Consider the following 27,742-nt stretch of genomic DNA (forward strand, 5'->3'; position numbering starts at 1 on the left):
TTCCAATTGCTTTCCATAAGCAACAATTAACAAAGGCATAATTCAGAATTTAACAATACCCAGCTTTCCTTTCTAGTCCCAAGTTGTAAACTCCCAGTGAGAAGGGACTTTTATTTTTGTATCCTAGTGCCTACTATGATATCTTGCATAGAACAGGTGATCACAAACATTTGTTGAATCAAAAAGGAACAAAAAATAATTAGAAGAGTAGAGAATAAACCAAACCAATCATTTCCCCTATCAATCTGGCAGTCAACAAAACTTGCAACATCAAGTTTTTAAATATGTCATAAAGCTGACACAAGTTTTTAAGTTTCACCTTAATACAACTTTCAGCCTTCAAACTCTGATTTCACCAACCCTCTAAAAAAAAGTAGCCAATCATTTTCTCTTGGAAAGCAATTCTCAATTTTTTTTATTGCCCAAAATTAAGATTTCGGCTCTGAAATTATATCTCTCTGAATTCTCAGTATCCCTTTATACCTTTTACTGTACATTCAACTTCTACATTTGTATTAGTGATTTGCTGACATTTCTCATCTCACCAACTATAAGGTTCATGAACCCCTCGGGGTTCACAAATAGTAAGTGCTCGAAGTTTGTTGAATGAGACCCTGACTAATGTCAAGTACTAGTTAATCCATTCAGACTTATTTCTTGGTTAGAATAATAATTTATAGAAGTATCCTTTGAATGGATTGTTTTATATCTAAAATCTAAAGTGTGTAATAAATAAATGAACATTTTCTGAGGCACAAAAGTAAGAAATGAGGCAACAACTAAAATCTTCTTGTTAATTTGACAGATCTGCCAAGCACCAGTTTGTTTTTTAACTGTTTTCATCTTTTCATTTTTAAACTTTTCCTTTCATCACTTTCCATAACCTTTGTCAAAATGATGTGCAATGAGATCTGCCTTTAAAAAGGAATAAACACGTCAAAAGTTCAACTATGATGAATTGCCATTTTCTGTTAGCAACCATTTAAAAATCAAGCTTCAATACCAAAATATCTATAGTGTTATGGAATGAAGTGGTAACATCAACGAGTAGTTTCTTACTTAAAATTATGCTTTAGTAGAATACAAATATCTCTTAGCTTTCACTTCCTCTACACCTCCCAAAAATTGGAGCTTGGTATAATCCTCACTTTTTGTTCCCTAACTCAAGGCCCTATCTGTAATCTAGTCAAAATAAGTTCTCAGATTTTACCTGAATTATCATCTCATAGTTCTAAATGAATGATGAATTTCAAATATTTATAAAAGTCAGGTGATGTCTATATTAGTACATTGCTAGAGGCTACTTTGTTTCTTGTGAGTTTTCTAGGGGACAATCCCCAACATATGTACACCGAGGGACAGAAGTCGCATTCTAGAGAGCCACTCTTCTTGGCTTGCCATTTTAAAGGACATGAAACTTCAATAAACACCATACTAAACATTTTTATGGCTTGCTTGAAAAAGCTAAATTCTAGAGAGCATAACAAGAGAAATGAGAAGAAACTTGCATTTCTAAGCAGCCATCATCTAACCTGGAGATTTCTATTGTCATAGTAGTTCTTTGACTTTTACACAGAGGGCCATAATAATAGGAACTGTTAGGATTTCTCTCATATTCTCAACTCTCAAAATTATTTTCTATTCTTCTCTGCATAATCAACAATTAATCACAAGATATTTCATTTATTCCTCTCTATCTTTGTAACAGGAGATTGACAGCCTATATGTAGGAGTAAGGGGCAGGGACAAAACTTGTACAGTTCATGCATGAATTAAATGTAAAATATCTATATGTTGATGATTATTAAGTTCATAATAAAAAAATTGTAAAAAATAAAATTATCCATCTATTAAATCTTGAACCACAACTATGTTTTCCTTATTTAGGATTGATAAAACCTTAAAATATGAACTGCTATTAATTCACAAGACTAAAAATATGGTAATATTAAGGGAGAAATTACTAGGAAAGATGGCATGCCATGGAAAATGTCTTTAGGGAAACCAGATTTTATAAAAATTTTCTTTTGTTATGTTAACTCAAATGGTAACTGGACAGTAGTAGCCACTAGCTTCCTATTAAACAGAATGAGGTAAAAAAAGAGAGTTTATAGCCCTTTTCAAGATACCTTTTAGTTCAACTGCTGAAATGTCAAAGATCATTACTTTTAGGACACATAGAAGAGACGCAGAATAGTCAAAGACAAAACACTATTTTTAGTAAGGATTTTTTTGTTTTGTTAAATCTCAGCTCATTTTCTAAGTAGACTCTGCTCTACAACTCGCCTATCATCTGTACAAGAAATGAAAACATAGTGGGAGGGGAGAAAATACAGCACCCTGGCCAGCTTCAGACATTCACATACAAAACAGCATAGACTAAAGTGAGACCAGCACTTCCCCAAAGACAGGGACAAATCCCAACACATGAAGAAAATGTAATTACCTATTTGAACACAGGCAAGATGATGGAAGGTCTAGTTAGTCTAGTTTGGGAAAAGGTGACTGCTAACTCCTTGTACTACAAGGAAGGAATGAAAGTCCTTTTTAAGAAGCAAAAAACAAAAACAAAAAACAAGCCCCCAAATGGGTTTTTGATGGTGGAAAACTGTCTGTATGTATGCTGCTGGTAATAGTGGTAAATATATATTTATATATGTATATTAAAAAAAGGAAAAATAATCTATTTATAGAACAGTCAGTAGTCAGAGACATTTAGAAAAAAGTAAAAACAAGTTCTTTTCTTTAAAAATGGATTGACTAAAATGACCTCATCACCTAGAGGTACCATAATCCTACATCTTCTGTCGAAGCCAGGGCATGACTCAGCATCATGTGTTGCTGCTTCTGGGCCAGAATCTGAAATAGCCAGTGTTTGGAACAGTAGATTATGGGTCAGGACTACAAGGTGAGCAGTTACATGGTGGTCTTGCTTATGATCATGCCCTAAAGCCTGGTGGTAACAGGAATACTTGTAAAAGGATGTTATGCCCAAAGCATGCACCATTGTGGCTCTGCAAGACAACCCATCTGGCCCTTTTTCTTTTTCTTTGTGTAGAATCCTGGGTCCATGTAGTTGTTCCTCTCCAACATGTAGGCCCAGGGTACTGAGAATCCTCAAAGCCAGTCTCTATAAGAGAAGCTGTTGCTCTTGGAGGAAATAAGAAATGCTCTTCTTTCCAAGCTCCAGCCTAACCAAACATCTGAATTGAGATGGCATTCTCCACATTCGGGGGGGATCTGCCCCAGCTGAAGGGAAGCTCCAGGTTTTCTTTTTTTGGTACAAACAAGCACTAGGAACTGATGTTTGCAATATGCTGCTTTTCCATCTGACTTCTAACAATCTGCAGATTTGCCCTCCCTTCAATAGCTGTAGAATATAAATACTTAGAAACAGTGGAAGGGGACTAAGGTATTCTGACTGCTATCTTGCTGTCACATTCAGGCAGGCCTAAGGCACTCTGGTTCCACACATGCCTACAAATAGTGCTGCCTTTAGATTGTGAAACTCTAGCTAATACCTATAGGCCCCAAGCCAACTCCACACCCCAGCTGTATTAGCCACTCTACTGCTCAATCAAGTCTCTGAACACAATGCAGGACACCACACTCATGAGAAACACTTCAGTTAAGATAATGGCTGGAATACCAAAGAAGACATCTCTGCATAGATGGGCTGGTACAGTATGTGGCTCACACAGTCCCACTGCATAGAAAAAGCGAAGAGGGCTTTCTCTGCTGTAGGCCATTCATCTTTGGAAGCAACAACTCTGAGTAGATCCAAACCACCCTCCCTTGATGAAAAGGGTCTCAGTGTGGTCCATTTCCCTCATGTTTCTAAACTAACCAAGCTTCTGCTAGCTGGCCTCCTTCAGTTCCTCCACTGGTAGCTTGTAGCTCATTATGAAAGAAGGAGGTTGTGCCTGTCCTGGGCTACTTGGCCCCTGCTTCTTTGCACAGTTTATACAGATGTAATCTTCATTTTCTGCCATTTCTGGAGAAACACCCACACAGACTTGATGAAACCACTCATCGCAGCCACCATCACACTGTACCCAGTCTACCTGTAGGAGATAAGATTGAGAGGGCTTTAGGACAGTTAGCTATCCCTAGGGTGAAAGTAAAGTCAAGGCATAATAAATAACAGCTTATTTTTTAAATAACTATTGTCTTGTAAGAATTTCTGTTTTATTTACATCCATTATCTCATCTTATCCTCACAACAATTCTGTGAGGTAACTGGGACAAGTATAAGCCCCACTTTTCAGACTAAGAAGCTGAGGTTTACAGAGGTTAACTAACTTGCCCAAGATCACATGGTGAGTAAATGGCAGAGTCAGAACTTGAACCCAGGTCTTCTGACTCCCAAGTTCACTACTAAAATCTATTCACTATACCAATGGTTCCCAACCTGTGGGCAAGAACATCTGAGAAACTACAGACACTGCAAAGAGTCCAAAAACCCATATGTGCACCAATCATTGTGACTTCTACATTTAACTCCATAAAGATATGTAGTATAACTCAATAGTGTATGTATACATGCATGTATGTATTTATGTATTATGTATGTATGTATGCTATATATCCTGTAATTTTTCCAGAGGTAGATTCTGCACATTTGTAATTAATAAAATACAAATTTTAAAAATACTGCTGAATCATCAGTAAGTTTTTGTCCATATCTATTTTTATCATCCAACAATGACAGTGCAACTATTATCATATGGGGCGTCTGTGAAATTTGACATTAAAAAAGGGTCCTTTATTCTCAAAAGTGGGGAACCATTCCATAATACCAAGCTACTTGTCAAAAGAAAAGCTCTGTAGGTTATGCTAGCAGAATAATTGAGAGGCCCACAGCCAAGACAATTTCTATTTCTTCACTAAAAGGACTATGGAAGAAGAAAGCTGGGCAGTTATATGAAAGTTGCTATACCTACAAAATTAGAATAAATCTCAAGTGGTTTTGTTTCCCTACAAATGTGTCATCAGCACCCAGCTGATGTATTTTGGCAGATCTTCACTAGCCAGTCTCTGACAGTATTGAGCACTAAAGTTGCATTACAGTTCTGCCCTGCAGACCCCATCCCCAAACCACAAAATTTCTGTTTCTCAGACCCGGTATCTGTCAGCCTAACAGGACTGTCAACATCACTTCACTTATGTTTCCAACACCTAACTGTTTACTCCTCTGTCACACTGCTTCTCAAGTTTACTAATTTAATTAGCACCATTAACTCAGAATATCTTTTAGAAGAAAAGTCTATAGTATCATTGTGGCTGTAAATCTTTTATAGTTCTTCCCCAAACTAAATCCTCTCCTTTTTTTCTGTAAGAAATCTAGCTTTTGAACTCAAACTGCGCAGCACAAATAAGTAATCAAAATGTACCTATCCCAGCAGTAAACATGGTAAAAGCTGGAGAAGAGAGTTAATCACTTCTGTGCAACAAAGCAAAATAAAGGCACTGTAGATGTATGCAATTTAACAAGGTGCTAATTGGATAGTAAGTAGATACAAATAGAATGCTCTGTGTTGGCAATTTGGAACATGAGAACAGTAACTCTAAATACAGTGGTGAACTTTTGTCTCTCTGGGTCACTTAGATATGACATTATTATATTATCTTTTTTATTAGCTAACCCACAGACCTTTGCTCTGACTCTAACTTTCTTAACTAGGTTTGTCACCACTCATTGCTTGCCCAAATGTCAAATGAGTTATCAATTACCTACATTTCCACGTCCTGAACTTTTCCTGACATCTTATCCTGCACTATTACATAACCAGTGGGACCCAGTTTCCTGAAGATCATCTACAAGTATGAATTTACCTTTCCCTTTCAGGCAAGAGCAAATAGAAGTTCAGTTCTTTTTTATCCTGGTAGCTAGCTAGATATCCCTTCCCAGAGTTAAGATCCTTTATTACCTTTCCAAAGAACAAGTTTTCCTATGAAGCACCGCTACACTGGTAATAATGAAAAATTACATGTTATATGCTAACTTGTAGGGAGATTATCTTAATCTTATTTCTCTGAAATATGCCATAGCCATTATTTTGCTTTTCCATCATCAATTTGGATTCTACTTTTTTTTAATTCAAAAAGGAACCTAATGACTGAGAAATTAAAAGCTAAAAGTTCAGTGAGAAGAAGCAGCCTAAAAACTCAAGAGTAATGGGGTTTGAAATTTCTTTTTGGTCACTCAGTCCTTAAAAATTACTTCAAATACTCCCCCTTTTTTCTGCTCCTGGTAGAATAAAATAGTTTACTACTTCACAGAGAATAATAAAAAATAATAAAAATTATTATAAAGAACTTAAAAAATGTGAGTTGCTCAAATATTAGCTGATAATGATGATGAAGAAATGTTCAATTTATAATACAAAGCTATTTCAAACAAGAAAGGGGGGAAACCTACCAGAGAAAGCAACGTGGTATATAACATGTTGCCCTTTCATATTTTTAATTGAGGGAATAATAAGAAATTTATATCTTCTGGAACATAATGAATAAATATAACATGGATAAAAATTTTTATAGTATCAAAGTTTCTTCTAATGCTAATAAAAGAAGAATCATGTAAATTTATCAAGTTGTACTGACTCGAAGGCTCTTTATATATTGCACATCCTTATCATTTGCTAATGAAAACATCATCATGTAACTACTGGACCTGAACTTTAGAATTGAGAAACTGGAATAAACACATCACAAGTACCTGACAAGTCTTTATTACCACTGAATTTTAAATACTGTCCTAAAATTAATACATCACTGAATGCCATAAGTAATAACTGCTCCCAAATCAGTTATTAATATTTTCAATCAAAAAGTCTCATTTTCTCTATATATATTTAAAATCTTTATTATCACTTACGTTTTGAGATAAAGCTTCTAATAAAAGAAAACATCAGATCTCATTACTAGGATTATATTCTAAGCCTATTGACAGCAAGAAAAGAACTATTTACAAAAACATTCATAGAATAGTATTATTTGTGATAATAAAAATCTAGCAACAAAATATGTGCCCAGCAATAGAGAATGGTTGAGCACAAGTCTAACATAGGAATGTAATGGAATACTCTCATGTCATAAGAAATGATGAATATTAAGAATGTTTAAAAAAACATGGAAAGAAACATATAAAGTTATGCAAAGTAAAGAAAACTGCTAAAAGCAACATACAAAGTGACTGCAACAATGTCAATAATGCCAACGTAAAGAGATAACAAAAATCAACTATGACAGTTGATGTTAGTATTATACTGGTCAAATTAAAGTATACATCCCCTCCTTTCAGATAATAATCAATAATTAGCTTCGTTTTCTTAGGGAATGTACTTTGTAAATGGGTTTACTTGAGCTTTCATTGTGTCAAAGTAAAATAAGTCAAGAAATGTATAAAACATAAATAAAATTTGGGCTCAAGCCCAGAGACTGAAAATGAATGATGACAGTGGAGTCAAGATTTCCACCTCTAAGACCACTGCAGATATGGCCCCCAAGAAACAAACGAAGCCAAATAGTCTCTGGCTTTCATAAAATCCATAATATTCCCCAAAGCCTCCAGAGTTTACAGGATTTAAGCAAGGGGTTGCAAAAGAGAACAGTTCATTTAGAGGGTACATAATAAATATTAAGCTTGAAATCTGACAGAAAGGCACAACCAAGTGAACGGTAACAGCTTCATTCCCATCATCTCTCAGGGTCAACCCACTAAAAATCACAATTTCCTAAAGCAGTTAGCTCAATATTATTATTAGCTCAATATTTGCGGATAAAAAGATTTGGTTCTAAGGTTCACATAACACAGCACAGCAAGACAGGACAAGCACAGAATCACACAATCTCCGAGTTGGACAGATCTCAGAGGTTATCTACCTCAGCTCGTATCTCAAAAGAAATCCCCTCTATAGCATCCCTAATAAAAGGACATCTTGCCTCCAACTTGAAACAAAAAGTGGGGAAACCCACTACCACCAAGACAATCCATTCCACTTTTCAACAACTCTGTTAACAAGTGAGACTTGATGCATATATATGAGATGGCATTAAAAAAAAAACAAACTCTTACCTTCTGTCCCAGAAACAAAACCAAATATATCTCTAAGGCAGAAGATATATATAAGGGCTGGGCAATGGGAGTTAAGTGACTTGCCCAGGGTCACACAACTAGGAAGTATCTGAGGCCAAATTTGAATCCAGGTCCTCCTGACTCCAGGTCTGGCACTCTATCCACTGCACCACCTAGCTGCTCCTTATGTGATGCATATTGCTAGATTTTTTTTGGAAAGCAATCTGATAGAGCGCTAAAACTGGTTCATTTTCTTAAATGTATAATAATCATAACTTTTGATTCAATAATCCCATTATTATATATATGCCCTAAGAGTATGAGTAAAAAAAAGAAAATAAGAACTATCTACACAAATATGTTTATAATCCTTTGTAACTTCAAAAACACCAGAAAACAACTTACAGTAGGATACATCAGAATTAATACTGGGGTTTGAAGTCTGAGAACCTGAAGTTGAATCTTGGCTCTGCTACTTTTTACCTATGTGACCTTGGGAAAGTTAACTTACCTTTCTGGGTCTCAGTTTCCTCACTTGTAAAATCAAGTGATTGGACTCCATGATCTCTAAGGTATCTTCCAGCTCTAAATTCTATGATCCCACATCCTCAATATACAATATAGGAGTGACTAAAATACATTAAGCTAAATTAATGTAATAAAATAATACATTGCAATTAAAAACAATAGCCATGGGATCAACATGGTATAGTGGAAAGAACACTGGCTCTAGACTCATAAGACCTTGGTTCAAATCCCACCTCTGATCCTTTGTGACTGTGGGCAAGTCACTTTAACCTCCCTGGGCTGCCTCATCTGTAAAATGAGGGAGTTGGATTAGGTGGCTCCAGCTCTAGATTTATAATCCTGTGAACAATCATGAAAAATATAAAGACATATGACGTGAAGAACAGAGGAACAAAAGAGCAGCACTCACATTTATGACAACTATAAAGAAGGGAAAATACACATAAATCCAGGGGTGAATAGACAGACAATACAAAAGGGAACAAAGGAAAGGAGGAATTGTTAGGCTTGTTACAGATACCTTTATGCTAAAGATCTTTTTAAAATTCTCAATGCTATTAAGAGTAAATTTAATTGGCTTTGTAATTAAAGCTGCATTCACAATGAATACTAAAAGAAAATGTGTTGCATGCTAACAGTTGTTTGTATTGCTTCTCCTTGCATCTGCCTTTTTATGATCATCCAATGTACTCTAGTTTTGCTTTGTTTTAATGAGTAAAAAACTCTTCTACTGAATGTTATCCCAGTGGCCTAGGTGCCTCACAATTTACCAGGATTTATTTTAAAAATGCAGAGAGCAAATTATTTCGAAGGCCAATTTGGGCTGCAACAAAACCAGACTGTCATATTACATCTACGCTCTCATAAGCTCTTAGCCTCTGGAAGTCAAAATCCTTCTTCCTCTCTTACATCTGGTTGAGGTAGGGATGAGCTAGGATTTACCTTGTCCTTACAAGGCCTCTGACAATTCTGTGCTGCACAAACTGCATTCTCATCATCTGACTCCTCCGCTCCTGACCAATCATACTTTGAGGGGATGTCTAGCACCTTCTTCTCCCTCTTCTTCTCAGTATTTTCCTTTACAAGTTCAACCTTGGCTGCAGCGGCCTTCTCCCTCTTCTTCTTTCTTTCCTCTTCCTTTGCCAGTTTCTTGGCCAATTTGTTCAGCTCCTTTGACTTATCTACATTCATCTTCAATTTCTTCTTTTTTGGTTTGTCCAGTTTCTTCAGTTCCTTGGACCTCTGCTTCCCTTCTCCAAAGAGCTGTTCAACTTTTTCTAGCTTCCGCTTTCGCTTCTTCTCAGAAGAGTCCTTTCCTTTTATTCTCAGTGGTTTCTCTTCCATACTGTCATCCTTTAGAGAGATAAAATTAGAAATTTTGTAAAATCGGGAGATTTTAAATATTTCCACAATGTGGAATAAAAAAAAGCAATTAGGTCTCTTGAATGAAGATTAGCAAGTACTACAAAATAAAACACGCCTCTTTCCAAGTTTTTTGGCTTCCTAAAGAAGGGAATTTTAAAAAAAAAGACAAGCCCAAATGGGTTCACAAGCAAAGCCAAAAAAAACTTAAAAAGGAATAAGCAACTTGAAATTATATTTTCAAAAAATAGCAAGAGGCAAATATGATATTGATCTCTAAAGAGACCAAAGACATAGGTGAAAAAGAAAACTAGAGACCAATGCAATTAATGAATTAATGAATGAAAAGCCGGAAGGAATAAGGGAAAACTATGGGAGTAATAATCATTTAAGAAGGTACAGATGGGAAGTTTGGGAGGATCCTAAAGTAATACTTGCAGGAGTGAAGCATTAAAAACTGATGAAAAGGAACTTGAAAATTGGCTTGGATCTAATTTAGGACTATGCAGACCCAGTTTCTAAACTAAGTCTAGACAAAAGTTAGAGTATAGTTTCCAGAGAATGGCAACTAGTGATAATGCTCCACTCCTAATTAAAAGTTTCTTTTTTCTTTCTTTCTCTTCCCATTCCCTTCAATCTTGCCTCCCCTTCCTACATATGCTACTCTTTTATTTTCACCACTACCTATTGCTTATGTTTTAGACCTTCTAAAAGTTACTCTTAGCAATATTTAGCAGTATGGTAAAGCAGTGATTCCCAAAGTGGTGCTACTGCCCCCGGTGGGTGCTGCAGCGATCCAGGGGGGCAATGATGGCCACAATTTTTTTGTATTATATTCTATTCTGAGTTCAATAAATAGTTTCATAATTTCCAGGGGGCACTAAGTAATATTTTTTTCTGGAAAGGGGGCGGTAGGCCAAAAAAGTTTGGGAACCACTATGGTATAGTGTCAGACTTGAGTCAGGAAGGCTGATTTATATAGTCTTCTTCTAACACTTAATAACTGTGACCATGAGGAAATCTTTTTAAGTCTCATCAAGCCTTAGCTTTATCATCTGCAAAATGAGGCACTATAATGCCTTTAGTACCTACACTGCAAAGAGATGCTATAAGGTTTAAGTGAGATAATTTAAATGTACATATAGCACTCTGTAAATCTTCAAGTGTCATATGAATATTAGTTATTATTATGACTTTACCTCCATTGGCCTAATATCCTGATTTAAAAGTAATGTACCTCCATGACATGTAGGAATCTGTCCTCAGAGGGTGGATGTGTGGCCTGTAAAATCCTCCAGATATGCTGAGTCTCATCCAAGGATACCTCTAGGAGATCACCAACCATCATAAGTTCCTCTAATTGGGCTTTAGCACCAGCTGATAACTCTAACACTGGAGACTCCAAACTTCGTGGTACCAAAGGACTCTTTCTGGGTTGTTTTCTTGGGGTACTAGAACCTTTGGCAAGCAGAGACAATAATGAAAAGAAAAAAAAACTATGAAAAACTATAATATTTGTGACAAAGAAATTTTTTACAGCAGAAGTCTTAATCCAGGTAGCTGCATTAGATACAAATATACCATTATGAATTAATGTAAAAATAAACATGATAATCTCTTGCCTCAACATCCTGTATCCAAATTTCTAGCTATACAAAAGTGATTATAAAAAGATTCACAAGATCTTTTATCACACCAATTCAGTCTCCAAGCTAAATGATGATAGGTTTATTGAGAGGTGGCCAGTCTCACAATAAAAAGCCAGACTCTGGTCAAGATAAAAACCAGAGACCCCAAAGCCTTAGAAGATAGCCTTTTTTAAGCATAGAAATGACATAGTGACAAAGAAATACAGACAAAATTAAAATAGAATGGATGCATAAATCTTTCACATAGGTAGGTACTAACCAATGATGCAAGGGCTGAATAAGTTGGACAGTACTGGACAGTACAAAAATAATCACTATGGGAGGTAGCCCATGTCTGATAGTATGGTTGACCTTTCCATGGCCTCTGTAATAAGGGGCTGGAGTGTAATTGTTTTCTGCTGACAATTATTATGAAATACTAGGAGTCGGCAGTTGGATGACTGATATTTATACCCAAAAGCAGCCTTCTCTCTCCCTTCTGACTGTCATGAGTTTACGCCCCAAAGTAGCCCTCCACCTCCTGAATGTTTACATGCAATAGGGTGTGGTGGGCTTGGTATAAACTTTAATTTCTTATTCCATAAATAAATACAGAAATCTCTTACTATCTATCTCTCCATAATAAGGATATAGTTATGCTTCAAAACAAAGTTACTCAGCCTCAAAATGAAGGGATAAAAATGCATATGACCTAATTGATATAGTGGGTTTCACTAGAGAAAAATAAAACTCACTTTTATCTTAGTGGGTTAGGTCTGAGGTTTCAGAATGCTACAATTTCACTGTCAAAAAGAACATGGTAAACTGTTGTTACGATCCAAAAAGATTCAGATGCAGAAGCAAATTATTATTGGGTACTACTTTCTATAATCTGCAATTTATACATTAATATTCTTGTAACAACAAATAAAAGGATTCTGAACCTTCAAAAGTACCTCAGAAATTCTTTCAAATACTTCTCACTTGTTCCTACAATTTTTCTTATGGAAACTGGGAAAAAGATGATAGTCATAGCACATATACAAAACAATTATCAGCCCCATATCCAATTTACAAACTAGTTAGTATATAATTACCAATTACTCAACCCACAAGATGCAAGGCCTGGTCTACTGGGCTGTTTTCTTCAACTACATTACCACACAATCCAATGTGATGAAATTTTAACAAGATGAAAAGTAAAGCACTAGAGAGGTTCTAAAAATTGCATAAGGAGAGCAGCTTATGGGGAAAAGATATGCAGGCTTTAATTGACCCAATGAGCCAGCATCATCAGCTCACTGATGTGATAGTTTAAAAAAATAAAACAAAAATCCCTATGTTGAGGAGATAGAGTTATTTATATCAAGAGAGCTCATAACCTCACTAATTTCTACATGGATCAGAAAATATTCAGAATACTGTGTTTAGTTCTGAATGGCACCTTTTATTTTATTTTTTTTTAATATTTAAATATTTTATTTCTTTAGAAAAATTTCCCATGGTTATATGATTCATGTTTTTACTTTCCCCTCTACCCCCTACCAATAGTCAATGCACATTTCCACTGGTTTTAACATGTGTCATCAATCAAGACTTATTTACATATTATTGATAATTGCATTGGTATGGTCATTAAGAGTCTACATCCCTAATCATGTCCGCCTCAACCCATGTGTTCAAGCAGTTGCTTTTCTTCTGTGTTTCCACTCCTGTAGTTCTTCCTCTGAATGTGGGTAGCATTCTTTTCCATAAATCCCTCAGAATTTTCCTGGGTCATCGCATTGCTGCTAGTACAGAAGTCCATTACATTCAGTTTTACCACAGTGTGATTTATCAGTCTCTGTGTACAATGTTCTTCTGGCTCTGCTCATTTCACTCTGCATCAATTCCTGGAGGTCTTTCCAGTTCACATGGAATTCCTCCAGTTTATTATTCCTTTGAGCACAATGGTATTCCATCACCAGCATATACCACAATTTGTTCAGCCATTCCCCAATTGAAGGACAGTTCCAGTTTTTTGCCACCACAAAAAGTGCAGCTATAAATATTTTTGTACAAGTCTGTTTATCTATGATCTCTTTGGGGTACAAACCCAGCAATGCTATGACTGGATCGAAGGGCAGGCAATCTTTTAGAGCTCTTTGGGCATAGTTCCAAATTGTGAATAGCACCTTTTAAACAAATGCTTTAACGAAAAGAAGACTGTCCAAAGCAAGAAGGACAATGAAGAGGTGGAGAAACTATATCTTACAAGGAAATAAAGAAACTAAGAATGTTTACATAGAAAAAAAAGGCTCTCGCACAAGGATGGAGACAGAAAGTATAAGTTGAACTATCTTTTAAAAGAGGGCTATTTTGCACTTTTTGTGGTGGCAAAAAATTGGAAAATGAAGAGGTGTCCCTCAATAGGGGAATGGCTGAAAAAATTGTGGTATATGACGGTGATGGAATTCTATTGTGCTATATATGGAATGATGAACTGCTTGATTTCTATAAGAACTATAAAGACCTCCATGAACTGATGCAGAATGAAATAAGCAGAACCAAGAGAGCATTGTACACAGTAACTGAAGCATTGTGGGATGATCAAATGTGATTGACTGCTACTAAAAGCAATGCAATGATCCAGGACAATTCCGAGAGACTTATAGAAAGAATGCTATTTACGTCTAGATAAAGAACTATGACTGTGGGAGTAGAAATTCAGAAGAAAACAAGATTTAGCACTTATTTATATGGGTATATAATTTGAGGTTTTAGTTTTTAAAAAATTATTACAAAAATAAATAATATGGAAATAGGATTTGAGTGATAACATATTCGTATAAACCAGTGAAATTGCTTGTCAGCTCTGAGAGTGGGGAGGGAAGAAAGGAGGGAAAACAACAAGAATCATGGAACCATGGGAAAAAATAATTAAAAAATAAGAGGGCTATTAGACTTAGTCTAAAATTTTATAACACTATAAATCACAATGGAAATCTTCAGATTATCTTTCACTAAATTCAGCTGATCTGTTATACCATTACCTAATGATTCAAGTTAGTAGTTCTAACTAAGAATTGCATTTAGTACATTGATCACCAATTACATGACAATTTTAAAGCAACATTTTTTGATCAGCTTTCATTAACACAATGTCTTTCTCTTTTTGGCATTAAGTTCATCTCCATCCCACATTTACAAGAGGAATATTACCTTGAGAGCAACTTTTTGAAGCAGATGAATATGCATGCTCAGCACAGAATGATGGTGCTGTCCACATATGGGTCACCACCTCCTCAGATTTGATGGGGATTTCTTCATCACAAAAGAGATTGGGTTCTAGGCTACTAGAAGACTTTACACTGGCAGTGTCCTAAAGAAGAAACCCAGAGAACATATCACCATACAATAACTGAACTTGGCTTACAGATAAATTGTTAAATAAAGATTTGAGTAGATTTTTGGAGAAGCTTGTTGTTTTTCTTTTTTACTTAATGCTATACAACTTGCTTTTCTACTCCCACAGTCATAGTTCTTTATCTAGACGTAAATAGCATTCTTTCTATAAGTCTCTCAGAATTGTCCTGGATCATTGCATTGCTTTTAGTAGCAGTCAATCACATTTGATCATCCCACAATGCTTCGGAACTGTTAACTTCCAATAGTAACTATCAATAACCTATCAATGTAAGTCAAATTTACAACTTTGTGCAGCACACAAATAACCATTTTGGGAGAAGAAAAGCAAGTTGTATAGCATTAAGTAAAAAAGAAAAACAACAAGCTTCTCCAAAAATCTACTCAAAAGATCCAATACTAAAATTACAATAAGGTATATTGTTTTTCTACAGCTTACAATACAATGTTGTTGCTATTCCTATAACAAGTAAAGTGACTGTGGAACATAAAAAGAAACAGTTTTGTTTAAAAATAGGAAGTAAAATTCTAGATGTAGATTGTTAAGAGGGAAGGATTGATTTTTAGAATCTTTCTTGTTGCTCTTTAGCACAGACTCTATCTATTAATATCAAAATCATGTAAAACTTAACTCCAAATTTGAAACCTTAAAGCCACAGATGATACACCAATCAAGTTATAGTCTGCTATGTGATGAATGAGAACAAGAATTCAAGTTATCTTTATTTTCAAATTGAACATTCCTGGAAACTCTTTAGAAGACATAAGTAGATAAGGAAAAGAGTACTTGGAAGAAAGGTTTTAAAGGCAATTCTGGAAAACTATGTCCACAGTTAATGCCACCAATTAAGAACCTAGAAACACCAAGAGATTAAAGGATTCTCCCAATATGAGAATTTGACTTAGAAAATGTCAAACCAGGGAGAATTCACAAGTAAGTACTAACTTATCCTCCAGGGGCTTCTTATCAGTAATTGGAATATATGCTCCTTATCTGACATTTTTTATCTGACATTTCATTCCTATTCAAAGGATAGTGACCAAAAAAGAATGATGAAAAGAAAGGCAGGAGAGAGTTTAACAGAAATTTAGAAATTAAAGACACACTCTCTGGGAAGTCCCAGGACTGTGGTTCTGTGATGCTTCCCAGATTAGTCTTTCTATCTCAAAAAAAGACCATTATTATAACTACTTTGGTAGTTCTGTATTTTTTCAGGTTGCCAATGCAAAGGCCTACATGAAATTCTGAAGGATGAAATAAGCAGAACCAAGAGAACACTATACACAGCAAGAGAAATATTATTTGAGGAATGATTTACGTATGTCCACCTCCAAAGAAAGGAATGATAAAAAGAAATAAGATATTGTTTATATGCATATAAACTATGTCTTAAATTTTTTTTTTGGTCAAATGATACATCTAATGGGGAAAGGAATTAACTGGGTATTTTAATGTAACGAATTTAAATTAAAATAAATTTAATACATTTTAAAAAATAAATATATATTCTCCGGAGGGAAGAAAATTTCAAGTCAATCCCACATAAAGGCTATAGGATAAACAACGTTAATTAAAAGATTGAACTAGGAGCACCTGAGTAGCTCAGTGGATTGAGAGCCAGGCCTAGAGATGGGAGGTCCTAGGTTCAACTCTGGCCTCAGACACTTCCTAGCCTTGTGATCCTGGGCAAGTCACTCAACTCCCATTGCCTAGCCTTTACTGCTCTTCTGCCTCAGGACCAATACACAGTATTGATTCTAACATGGAAGGTAAGGGTTTTAAATTAAAAAAAAAAATTGAACTATATCACTGTGAAAGACATGTTATACATGCTAGTGCACTAATGGTGTGGCCCTGTTAAGTGATCCATCCATTTAGGAAAACAATTTGGAGTACGATCCAGTAATACCCTGAGAGCATAAGGGAATAAGTATTTATATGGCATATACTCTGTGCCAGGTACTTTGCTAAGCTCTTTATAAATATAAATTATCTTATTTGATCTTCACAACATTTGAGATGGATGATTATTGTTCCATTTTACAGTTGAGGAAACTGAGGTAATGACCTGCCCAGAGTAACAAAGCTAGAAAGTTTCTGAAGCTGGATTCAAGTCACAAGGTTCTCTATACCATGCAACCGTGATGCCCTAACAAGGCTTATATCCCTAAAAGCTCTAAGACAGAAAATGTACAAAAATATTTATAGCAACACTTTTTTGTTTTAACAAAGAACTGGGAACAAAGTACGGGTGCACAATAATTGAAGAACGACTGAACAAATTATGACATAAGAATATAATGGAATATTATTATACCATAAAAGGTAATGAAAAGGACAAAATCAGAGAAGCTTGAGGAAAACTATGGACTGATGGAGAGTGAAGTGATCTGAACCTGAAGAACAATTTATTGACTACAACACTGTAAAAGGCAAAAACTTGCAAAGACTCAGGTCAAGACAACAACCAATCATGATTCCAGAATGATAATGAAAGGCACTTACTACATCTTCACAGTAATGATGACAGTAGGTACAGAACATACTGTACTCAACCAACTTAACTAAAACATAGCTGATTTGTTTTTGACTATATCCATTTCTTTCTTTTTTTAACCCTACCTTCCCTTAGAATCAATACTGTGTATTGGTTCTAAGGCAGAAGAGTGGTAAGAGCTAGGCAATGGGGGTTAAGTGACTTGCCTAGAGTCACACAGCTCAGAAATATCTGAAGACAGACTTGAACCCAGGACCTCCCATCTCTGGGCCTGGTTCTCAATCCACTGAGCCACCCAACTACTCCCCAACTATATTCATTTCTACTAAGGGAGGGCTTTTATGGGGAAAAGAGCAGCCTTAGGAAAGAGTGAGGTAGAATAACAGAATGGAAAAAAAAGAGCATCAATGAAACACATAAATGAATACATAGTAGAGAAGAAAATATAACTCAAAAGGGGACACTTTTTTAAAAACTGCATAAAAATAGCTTAGTTTCATATATGATCTTTTTTCCTGTTCTTTGTATGTAGAATGATTTGTCAAGTTCATAATAATGAAAAACAAATATGAAAACAAAAAGTCACACAGACTTAGGGAACTGATTTGATACTAACTGGAGCTGCTCTGGTCTTAGAACCAATGCTCTGAACACCTACATCCTTTGAGATTCCCTCAGTATTGCTTTGGGGGGAGGGGGGGGAATGGCAAATATAAAAATGCCTCTGAATTAAAGACACTCTAGGATGAATAGTCAGTGGAGTCTCCTAGGATTTTGTGGTAGTACTAGGAGCTGTTCTTCTTTCAAACTAGTCATTTTGCACATTATGTGTACTTGAAACAAGTTTCTATTAATATGGACAGGACAGTTAGAATAATGGATCAGCAAAATGTCTAACAATGTGATATCCTGTAAACATGTGCACAGAAGCACCGAGGAATGTAAACATTCAAAGAGAATGCACCAGTGCTAATAATGGAAGAGGGTTGAAGAAATACCAGATTATGTTCAAAAAAATCAAAATTTTGCCAAGTTACACATTATGGTAAACAAGAAATTACTGAACACACTATTTCAAATAATTTCTGAGTCATCAAAAGGTGGCTATGAGCGCAAGTGATGATACTTTAAAAGTTTTTTAAAATAAATTTTTATTGATATCTTTTGTTTTTAAAACACACCCATATCTCACTATAGTTCCTCCCTTTCCTATTCTAGAGAGCCACTTGTTATAAGAAAAAGAAAAAAAAATTGGCAGAACTAAACCCACTGAGGAAAGTTTAGTCATTTCTAATGCTGTTTTTACACTCTTAATCCTCCATTTCTTCAAAGAAAAGAGTAATAAGCTTTCAACTCTATCTTCTCCAGGGCCACACTTGATCATCATAATTTCATAGCATTCAGTCAGTTGTTTTGTTGTCCATTTACATGAACATTAAATGTTTTCCATTTAATGATCATTGTGTATACTGTTTGTGTATACTGTTTTCCTAGATCTACTGACTTCATCTTGCATCAGTTCATGTAAATTCTTCCCATGCATCTCTTTATTCATTATATTCAGTAATATTCATTAACATTGATGTATCACCAAGAGATTTTTAAGCTGTCCTCCAAGAGATGAGCAGCTGCTTCAATTCCAGTTTTGGGGTACTACAGAAAGTACTGCTGTAACTATTTTGGTATATAGATGGAGCTTTTCTTTCTGTCATTTATCATATACCTTAAGGTATAGCCTAGCAGTGAAATCTTACAGACTATGGGAATTTTGTGTCAGTTGTGCTACATAATTCCAAATCACTTTACAAAATAAACCAATTCACAGCTCTACCAATAGTGCATTACCATCCCTGACCTCTGATGCAAAGTTAATGAGGAAGTGAAATGAAAGAAGACACTTAAAGAACAAACCATCTATGCTCAACAATTGATTGGCAATTTGAGAAATGGCATGACAGTTGTCCGAATGACTGATGAGAATTCTATTTCTACCCAAACTATTCCAATCTTTTTCTTAGTTGAGTAAAAAGCCTTTTCCCTAAGGAAAAGTGTTAAACTCAAATAATTATGATCTAGAAATTATAACAAAAAAGGAAAAATCGCCAGCTTGATGGCATGGCTTCAGTTTTATAGCCAAATGTTCCACAGTGCAGAATCGTCAAATGAAACCTTTACTACAAAACAAGTAGTCACTCAATAGGCAAATGCCTAATAGGACAAGAACAATAAAAAAAAGCAATAATATAAAGCTCAAGAATACCAGAATCAAAGTAAAATAATCCTGAAGCCCTACTCTGTCACTATATGAACTTCAAAACTACTGCTAACGACACAGTCTGAGACTTTTTGTTAGAATCCTCTCAAAAACCAGGAGGGAAATTCAGCAAATTAACACCATCCAATATACAAGAAAGCCTAGCCAAGAATCATAGAATTTTTAAGTTAGCAGTATTTCAGACTGTCTAATCCAACATATTCCTAAATCAAAATTGACAGCTTTGTCAGCTACTTGATCCATAGTCCACCTGAACTGATTGGGCCAAAACTGATTCAGAGTCATCTGAGTCATATATGATCAATTACAGATTGTCTTTTCAGCCTACCAAACTGTTTTCAAGTAAAGTTCACCACTAGAGCGTCTAGTCACATCATAGTTGACTGATAGAATGCTACAGAAAATTACACATGCCAAGTATGCCTCTGCTTCCAAAACTAAAAAGTCCTTAGCAGGTTTGGTCTAGACATCAGCTTTTTTCTCTGAATGCTACTGAATTGGCATGCTATTGAATAAATGAAAAAGATTTTATTAAGAACATTGTACATTCTAAAACCTGTATTAACCCCTTCTAGATGTTACTAGTTTTCCTACCATGCTCATTACATAGCAGAAATGGTCTTTGATTTCTAGCAAGAGACATTCTATTCCCAAAATATATACTATAGTTTGTGAAATCTACACTATTTAGGGTACCTGTTAACCTTTATAAAGCTATTTGTTATATATCTCCTCAGCTAAAGATAATGAGATGAATACCCTTGACAGTTTAAAAAAGCAGGAGTCAGACACTAAACTAGAACCTGAGAGCTTGCTAAAAAGTCATTCTTTCTGGACATCTATATATGAGTCAGACTAATTATTTTAATGGTATGTTGTTAGTACAAGTCTGAGTAATTAAATGAAATGGAATTGCATAAGAAAAATTCCTATCATCAGTCTTGATTTATGTGATCATGGTGATCAGGTTTATTGACAGTTAGACTAGCAATCCAATTTTTTCAAAGGCTATATAATCCATACTATTGAAAGTTCTTTCACAAGGAACTAGAATTCAGGTTTACCTCATGAAAATATTTTATAGGCAGACATATTTAAAAGACTTTCTAATAGTTTCACATTTCAAGAATTTTACTGCAGATTGAATTCATGTACTTAAGACCAAATGGTACACACATATCTGACACACTGAAAACAAGAGAAGGTTTAATAATCTTTTTTAAAGGATTTGGTAGTTCTTTGGAGGGAGCCTCATGCAACAAAAATAACTTCCTTATTAAAAAAATTAATAATATGGAAATAGAATTTGAGTGGTAATATATGTATAACCCAGTGAAACTGCTTGTCATCTCTGGGAGATGGGAACAAGAATCATGTAACCATGGAAAAAAATGTTAAGAATAAAAAGTAACAACTTTCTGATTATGGGCACATTTGTGAAACAGGGCTCATTATGACCCAGCAAATTATTCTTTTCAGTCACAGATAATATAGCTAGTCAAAAAGTTAAAAAACAAGTAGGCAACTTACAACAATGAATAATGGAACAATTCAGTATAATGCTAACACTCTAACCCAGTGATGGGCAAACTACGGCGTGCGGGCCAGATACAGGCTCCCTGAAATGTTCTATCCCGTTGGGCAACATTATTCCTAATCTGACGAAGACAATGAGTAGGATACAATACAGTGAAACTTCTAAAGATTTGCCTTAGAAACAGACTGACAGATGAGCATTTCCTTTCCTTTGGCCCCCTCTTTAAAAAGTTTGCCCATCACTGCTCTAACTCATCACCGCCAATGATAAGAATAAGTATAAAAATGCTGATGTCAATATAATCATTGAATATAACTCACATCATGAAGTCAGGATATTAGTAAGAGGGTCAAACAAAATAAACAAGCTCTTTTACAACCCTAAACAAAATATTGTTAAACTGACACCACAAAAGTTTTGAGGAACTTAAAAATATGTTTCCTCCAGAAGCCCTAAACATCAAATACGAGTAACTAAAACATTGTAATTTTTAAAGACAGTATAATTTTAAACTAAACACAGAATATAAAGCATCTTTCTCATAGTATGGGTAGACTCAGATTGAGAAAATAATTTTTCATCCTTAAGAATCAATGTGTTCAAAATTTTTAATACGTGTAATAGGTATCCATGTTCAATATGACCTCTATTTAAGTACCTTTATATCATAGCCATATGTCTCTCGAATATCTTCATCAGAATCCGTCTCCTCATCATCGTAGTCCATGGTTTGCCGAGGAGAGGATGACACACTGCTTACCACTCGATTAAAAGCAGACTGCTGGAAGCCAGGAAGGTGTCCCTAAGGAAAACAATGCCAGGAGAAAGAAAGAAAACTTCTGAACAGATCCGTGGGAATGAACTATATTTTAGGGTCATGTGAGGGAATAATCTGGGGATAGCTTCAATAGCTAATGATTACATTCTATGTTTATGATTAAAATGCCAAGAAAAAGTCTTATTCTCATTAGAATGAATATTATTATAAAGAACTCTGCATAAGGCTACTTTCAACTCTCAGAACTACAATTAAAATCCTTTAATTCCACAATATGGAAATAAATTTAGTTATATAGTCCAAAGTACAAACTGTACTTTCACGGTTACAACAATTTTCTCCAATAAATAATTGTGTAACAAAATCTTTCTTTGGCTACTATTCATGTAGCAGTCTCTAACCAAATTACCTCCTGGTAGACTTGGGAAGAGAAGGCAGATGAACTGAATATAAATTAAACTTTTACATTTATTTTGTACTTCCAAGAAATAAAAATGAGTCCCTTCATGTACCTTCCCTCTCCTCTTTATACTTCAATATACCAACCTCTCTACTGCTAAACACCCAACTCAAATACAGATACATTACACTATGTTGTTTTTTCTTTCTCATCTTCCTCTCTCCTTTCCTTCCCCTTTTCCCTTTCCCTCTCTATTTCTCCTCTACTCCACCCTCTTTCTCTGAAACTCCCTATCTATCAATGTATGTCAGCACCAATTATGCAATTTCCACTCTATAGAGTTGCCTGGGAGCATTGAGAATATGGGTGCCTTGCCCAGTATGTATCAGAGGAGCTCTTGAACCAAAGACTTCTTAATAAACCAGAATTCTATCTACTACCCCTTATACTTCTCTAAGGCTTCTGTTTCTACACTGAGGGGGTGGTGGTGGTAATAGCTTAATTAAAGTATTTCTATCTCATTAACAAGACAGTAATACTTGTTAAAGATTCATGCATATACCGCTATGTTGTAAGAGACTAATCTTTTCCATATTAATTTGTCAGCTGAAGTTAAAGTAGGTCTTAAGTTATAAATATGGCACTAACCACTAACTGGGTCTTGGTGATATGGAAAACTGAATTACTGACTCAAAACTCAGTCACCTGATTTTTGGAAAGTCTGGCCTGAGTAGATTCAAACTATTGACCAGGCAAGCAGAAAGATGATTCTCTAATTATTTTGTAATAATTAGCGAATCATTGCTGCCTCTCTAGGTTAGCTGGTAGAATAAAGATACTACATTTTAGACTTAAAAGTTTCCACTGACACAAGGATGAAAATCATTTTGTTTAGGAAAAAAGATGAATATACTATACTTACCTGTAAGTCTGGATTGGCTGCTGCTTTCTGGAGTTCTGCACTGATGATCTTTTCAGTTTTCTCTCGGGCTGCCTGCTCTACCATACGCTGGCTTAACACAGAAAGTTTGGCTAGAGCAGAAGAGAGTTCATCTGTGGCCAGTGCCTGCCTTGCTCTGTCTTGCCAACTCATGGCACGTTCTGTCAGGCATTGAAGGGCCTCTCCTTCAGGCAGTCGTACAGGCAACTTCTGCAGGGACACTAGAAGAGACAGGATGGTCTCTAGTCGGGGCCTTCGAGAGCGCATACAAAGAGGGCACAAGAATTTTACTTCTTTGGCCTGCCAGCTGGATCCCTTTTTCTGGGAGCTTGTTTTGGGAAGGGGCACACAGCTGCTATGGAACCAGTCTTTGCAGAGCTCACACTGAAGCATAAACCCACTTGCTGTCTTGCGGCAGATGCAGAACTTCACATCCTCAATTCGATCCACCATGGTGATCTTGGCTAAGTTTGCTGCTCTGAGAGAATGCATGGCTTCAATTTCTTTCTGCTCCCGATCTTTGAAAACTGCCACCTGTGCAACACCAACATTTTACTGAATAAGGGAATCACCATAATACACAGGCCCGACAGCAGGGGCCCCATTTTTAACCTCAGAAGTCTAGTCATCTAGCCTAACCAATAAAATCAGTTCATCAATAAGTTAGGGAGTTTCATCTGTTCCTGATGACTAATATGGTATCAATGTAATTTGGGCTTCTTTTAAGAAAGTTCTAAAAAAGAAAATCCAGTAATATCCTTCAGTTCCTGTAGAAAGTAGCATGGCCAGGGCAGTTAGGTTCAAATCTGACCTCAGACCCTCCCTAGCTGTGTGACCCTGAACAAATCACTGATTCCCAATCGCCTAGCCCTTCCTGCTCTTCTGATTTGGAACTGATACCCAGAATTGATTCTAAGACAAAATAAAGGGAGGGAAGGAGGGAGAGAGGGAGACCAAATTTGATCAAATAAAATAATTTTCCAAATCTGGAATCTAAGTGTTTCATAAAACAAAGAAGACAGAGCACTTGGCCTAGAGTTATGAAGACCTGAATTCATATCCAGCCTCAGACACTTATTAACTGTGCAAGTTAATAATTAATTGGGTAAGTTAAGTAACTTAACCTCTGTCTAACTCAGTTCCTAAACTATAAAATGGAGTTAATAATAGCACCTTTCTAACAGGTTGTTGTGAGGATCAAATGAGAGAGTTTTTTAAAAGTCCTTGGCAGATCTAAACAACCATCCCAGGGCAACTATCAATAATTTGGAAATAGGTCTTGATCAACCACAAGGGAGAGAGAAAGAACATGTATCATATAACCATGGGAAAATTTTCTAAAATAAATAAAAATTAAAAAGTCCTTAGCAGAGTACCTAACACATAGTAGTTTCTTAATAAAAGCTTATGCCCTTTCCTTTGAATATATTCCCAACTATATTTTCCTTGTGAATACACTTCCGGTTTATTATTTTATTAGGAAGACTGTAAGAAAAAAAATGTAATTTCAGTTTATGAGAACAGACAAAGCAGAAAAGGTTAAGGAAAGCAGACATCAATCCAATTATTCTTATTTTAAATGAACAGGAAAGGAAAGAACACACACACACACAGTAGAAATATAGCAAACTCAAGAGGAGAGTTTAGGGTGAAGGAGGGAGTTGAAAGAAGGTAACAGCAATGAAGGAATAATGGCCAAACAAAACAGTCTCACAAGAAGAGGCAACTCTTCTTTACAGGATAAAAATCCTCTCCATAAACAAGTGACCCCATCCCATTCTGCTTTTCCAGCAGATTGTTCCCTTTTTCATCTCCTCTCACTCCAGCTCTGCCTACTTGCTTCTTTCTTTCTGCCTACAAACACATCTCTCCCATTCTCAACCCTCACTTTATTTATTCATTGCCATGAGCTATCATCATGGGAAAGTCATAATCAATGTCATAACTTACTCTTTTAACAATCTATAGTCTGACTTCCTAGCTGTGTGATCCTGGGCAAGTCACTTAACCCCCATTGCCTAGCCCTTATGACTCTTCTGCCTTAGAGTCAATACACAGTATAGACTCCAAGACAGAAGGTACGGGTTTAAAAAAACAAATCTAATAGTCTGGCTCCCAATCTTACCATTTGACTGAAACTGATCCCTCCAAATGATCTCAATTGCCAAACCTAATGTCCTTTTCTCAATTTTCATCCTTCTTGATCTCTCTATAGCCTTTGATACTTTTGATTATGCTATTCTTGGTGATCTCTTCTCTCTAGGTTTTTGTGACACTACTCTATCCTAGTTCTCTTGTTACCAATCTTAAATGCTTTTCAGTCTTCTTTGCTGAATCTTTATCCAGGTCTTTACCTGGATAATAGTGTATATCTCCCAGGGCACTGCCCTACTACTTCACTTAGTTATCTCAAAAGCTCCCATATATGTAGCTATCCCTCTCTATGGATATGATTCTCAGACCCACTTATCCAGCCCTAACCTCCCTGCTGGCCTCCAGTCCTACATCTTCCATCTCCTTATTAGACATCTCAAATTGGATATCCCATAGACATCTTAAAATCAACATGTTCAAAACTGAAATCATTTTCTTTTCCACTAAACCCTCCTCTCCTTAAAGGGTACTCAGGTAAAATACAGGGTCCAGTTCTAGCTTCTAGACTTGGTCTGTAGCTTAACCAGCTTCAGAGCTGGGCAGGAATTCTACACCAGGAGGAAATTTACTATGTGAATCAAACAGAGCTTCCCAGCAGGCTGATAGTGGCTAAATCCAGGAGAAGACTTCTGAAACACCAAATAGAACAAGCCCAAATCACCTTTCTCAGCCCCAAAACTAGGTCAAGAACTTACAGAACTCAGAACAGGCAACAACTGATCAGATTTTGCCCTGGTAAAAGTACTGGTATTTTGCAGGAACCCAGTCTGAGCTATCATTGAGATCCAGAGTAATAATATTCAATATCCCAAGAAAATAACAACAGGACAATCCAGACATTCCCTCCAGAAGGTGCAAAGTCTGGCCCCAATATCAAGTTCAAAGTCGGGAAGCAGGCAGGAAGAATAAGGAAAACAAAAAAAGAATCCCACCATAAAAAGGTATTATAGTGACAGGGTCTCCACTCAAGACACAAACCCAAAAGAGAATGACTCAAAAATATCTACAAGCAAAACCTCAAAGAAAAATTTGCTTCTTGGGGGGATTAGGGGAAAAAATTAACTAAGAGAGACAAAGAGCTAGCTTTGTTTTGGGTTTTTGGGGGGCGATAAAGCTAGAGGGTTTTTTTTAAGAGTTAGAAATGCTTTTTGTAAATGAAATGAAAGCTATGGAAGAAAGTACTGGAAAGAAAATTAATAGTCTGGCGTAGGAAATATAAAACCTTGTCCTAGCAACAAATTCTCTAAAAATTAGAAAAGACCAAATAGAAGCTAACTCCATGAGGCAATTTGAAATAGTAAAACAAATTCAGAAGACTAGGAAAAAATAGAAGAAAATGTAAACTATCTCATAACAAAAATCAACCAAAAAAAAACCTACCCTCAAAAACAGATCTAGAAAAGATAATATAAGAATCACCCGATCACCTGAAAAATCATGTGCATGCACATACACACCCTGAAAAAAAGAGTCTAGACATATTTGAAGAAACCACAAAAGAAAATTGCATAGGCTGCAAATCAAAAGGGTAAGGTAAAGATAAAATGAACCTAGGGACCTCCCAAAGGAAAGATCAAAATGAAAACTGCTGAGAACATTATACCTGAAATCCAAAGCTTCCACATCATAGAAAAAATACTGCAAACACTGAAAAAAAAAAAAGAATTCAAGTACCAAGGACCCAAATCGGAATCATACACAATTTAGCAGCCATCATCACAAAGAACAGGGAAGCTTGGAATATGGCACCCCACAAGACAAAAGAAATAGGCTTATAGTCAAGAAAAATTACTCAGTAAAACTGAATATAATCTTAGAATCAGAAAAATGATTTATACAACAAAACTTCAAGACAAGTAACTCTGAAACACTTAAGAATTCTAATAAATACAATAACCATGATTCCAGGGGATTTATGATGAAATATTCTGATAGAAAGGCGAAGGACATGAAAAGGAAGAATAAGATAAATTTCTTTGGACATAGCTAATATGAAATTTTATTTTGCTTTGTCATACATGTTTTTAACAAAAGCTTTGTTTTTATTTCTCAACTGGTAGTGGGGTGGTATGAAGAAGGTGGAAGGAAAAGGTAAATTTTTGCTGACTGGAAAAAAATTTTGAAATTTAATAAATAAAAATAAAACTAATCCTGAAA

General features: G+C 35.7%; 1 protein-coding gene across 1 annotated transcript in view; it reads right to left on the reverse strand.

Moving 5' to 3' along the window:
* Positions 1 to 2,232: 2,232 nt before the first annotated feature.
* KDM5A (lysine demethylase 5A) overlaps positions 2,233 to 27,742 on the reverse strand; it is a 99,906-nt gene continuing 74,396 nt past the window's right edge. Inside the window, exons 23-28 of the mRNA XM_044679413.1 lie at positions 23,414 to 23,965; positions 21,972 to 22,115; positions 14,800 to 14,959; positions 11,208 to 11,428; positions 9,551 to 9,961; positions 2,233 to 4,064 (exon numbers count right to left, since the gene is read on the reverse strand). Coding sequence (XP_044535348.1) covers positions 3,858 to 4,064; positions 9,551 to 9,961; positions 11,208 to 11,428; positions 14,800 to 14,959; positions 21,972 to 22,115; positions 23,414 to 23,965 — 1,695 coding nt within the window. The 3' untranslated portion in view covers positions 2,233 to 3,857. The remainder of the gene's footprint in view (positions 4,065 to 9,550; positions 9,962 to 11,207; positions 11,429 to 14,799; positions 14,960 to 21,971; positions 22,116 to 23,413; positions 23,966 to 27,742) is intronic.

The sequence above is a fragment of the Gracilinanus agilis genome, chromosome 5 (genome assembly GCF_016433145.1).
Source record: "Gracilinanus agilis isolate LMUSP501 chromosome 5, AgileGrace, whole genome shotgun sequence".
Taxonomy (NCBI): Eukaryota; Metazoa; Chordata; class Mammalia; order Didelphimorphia; family Didelphidae; genus Gracilinanus; species Gracilinanus agilis.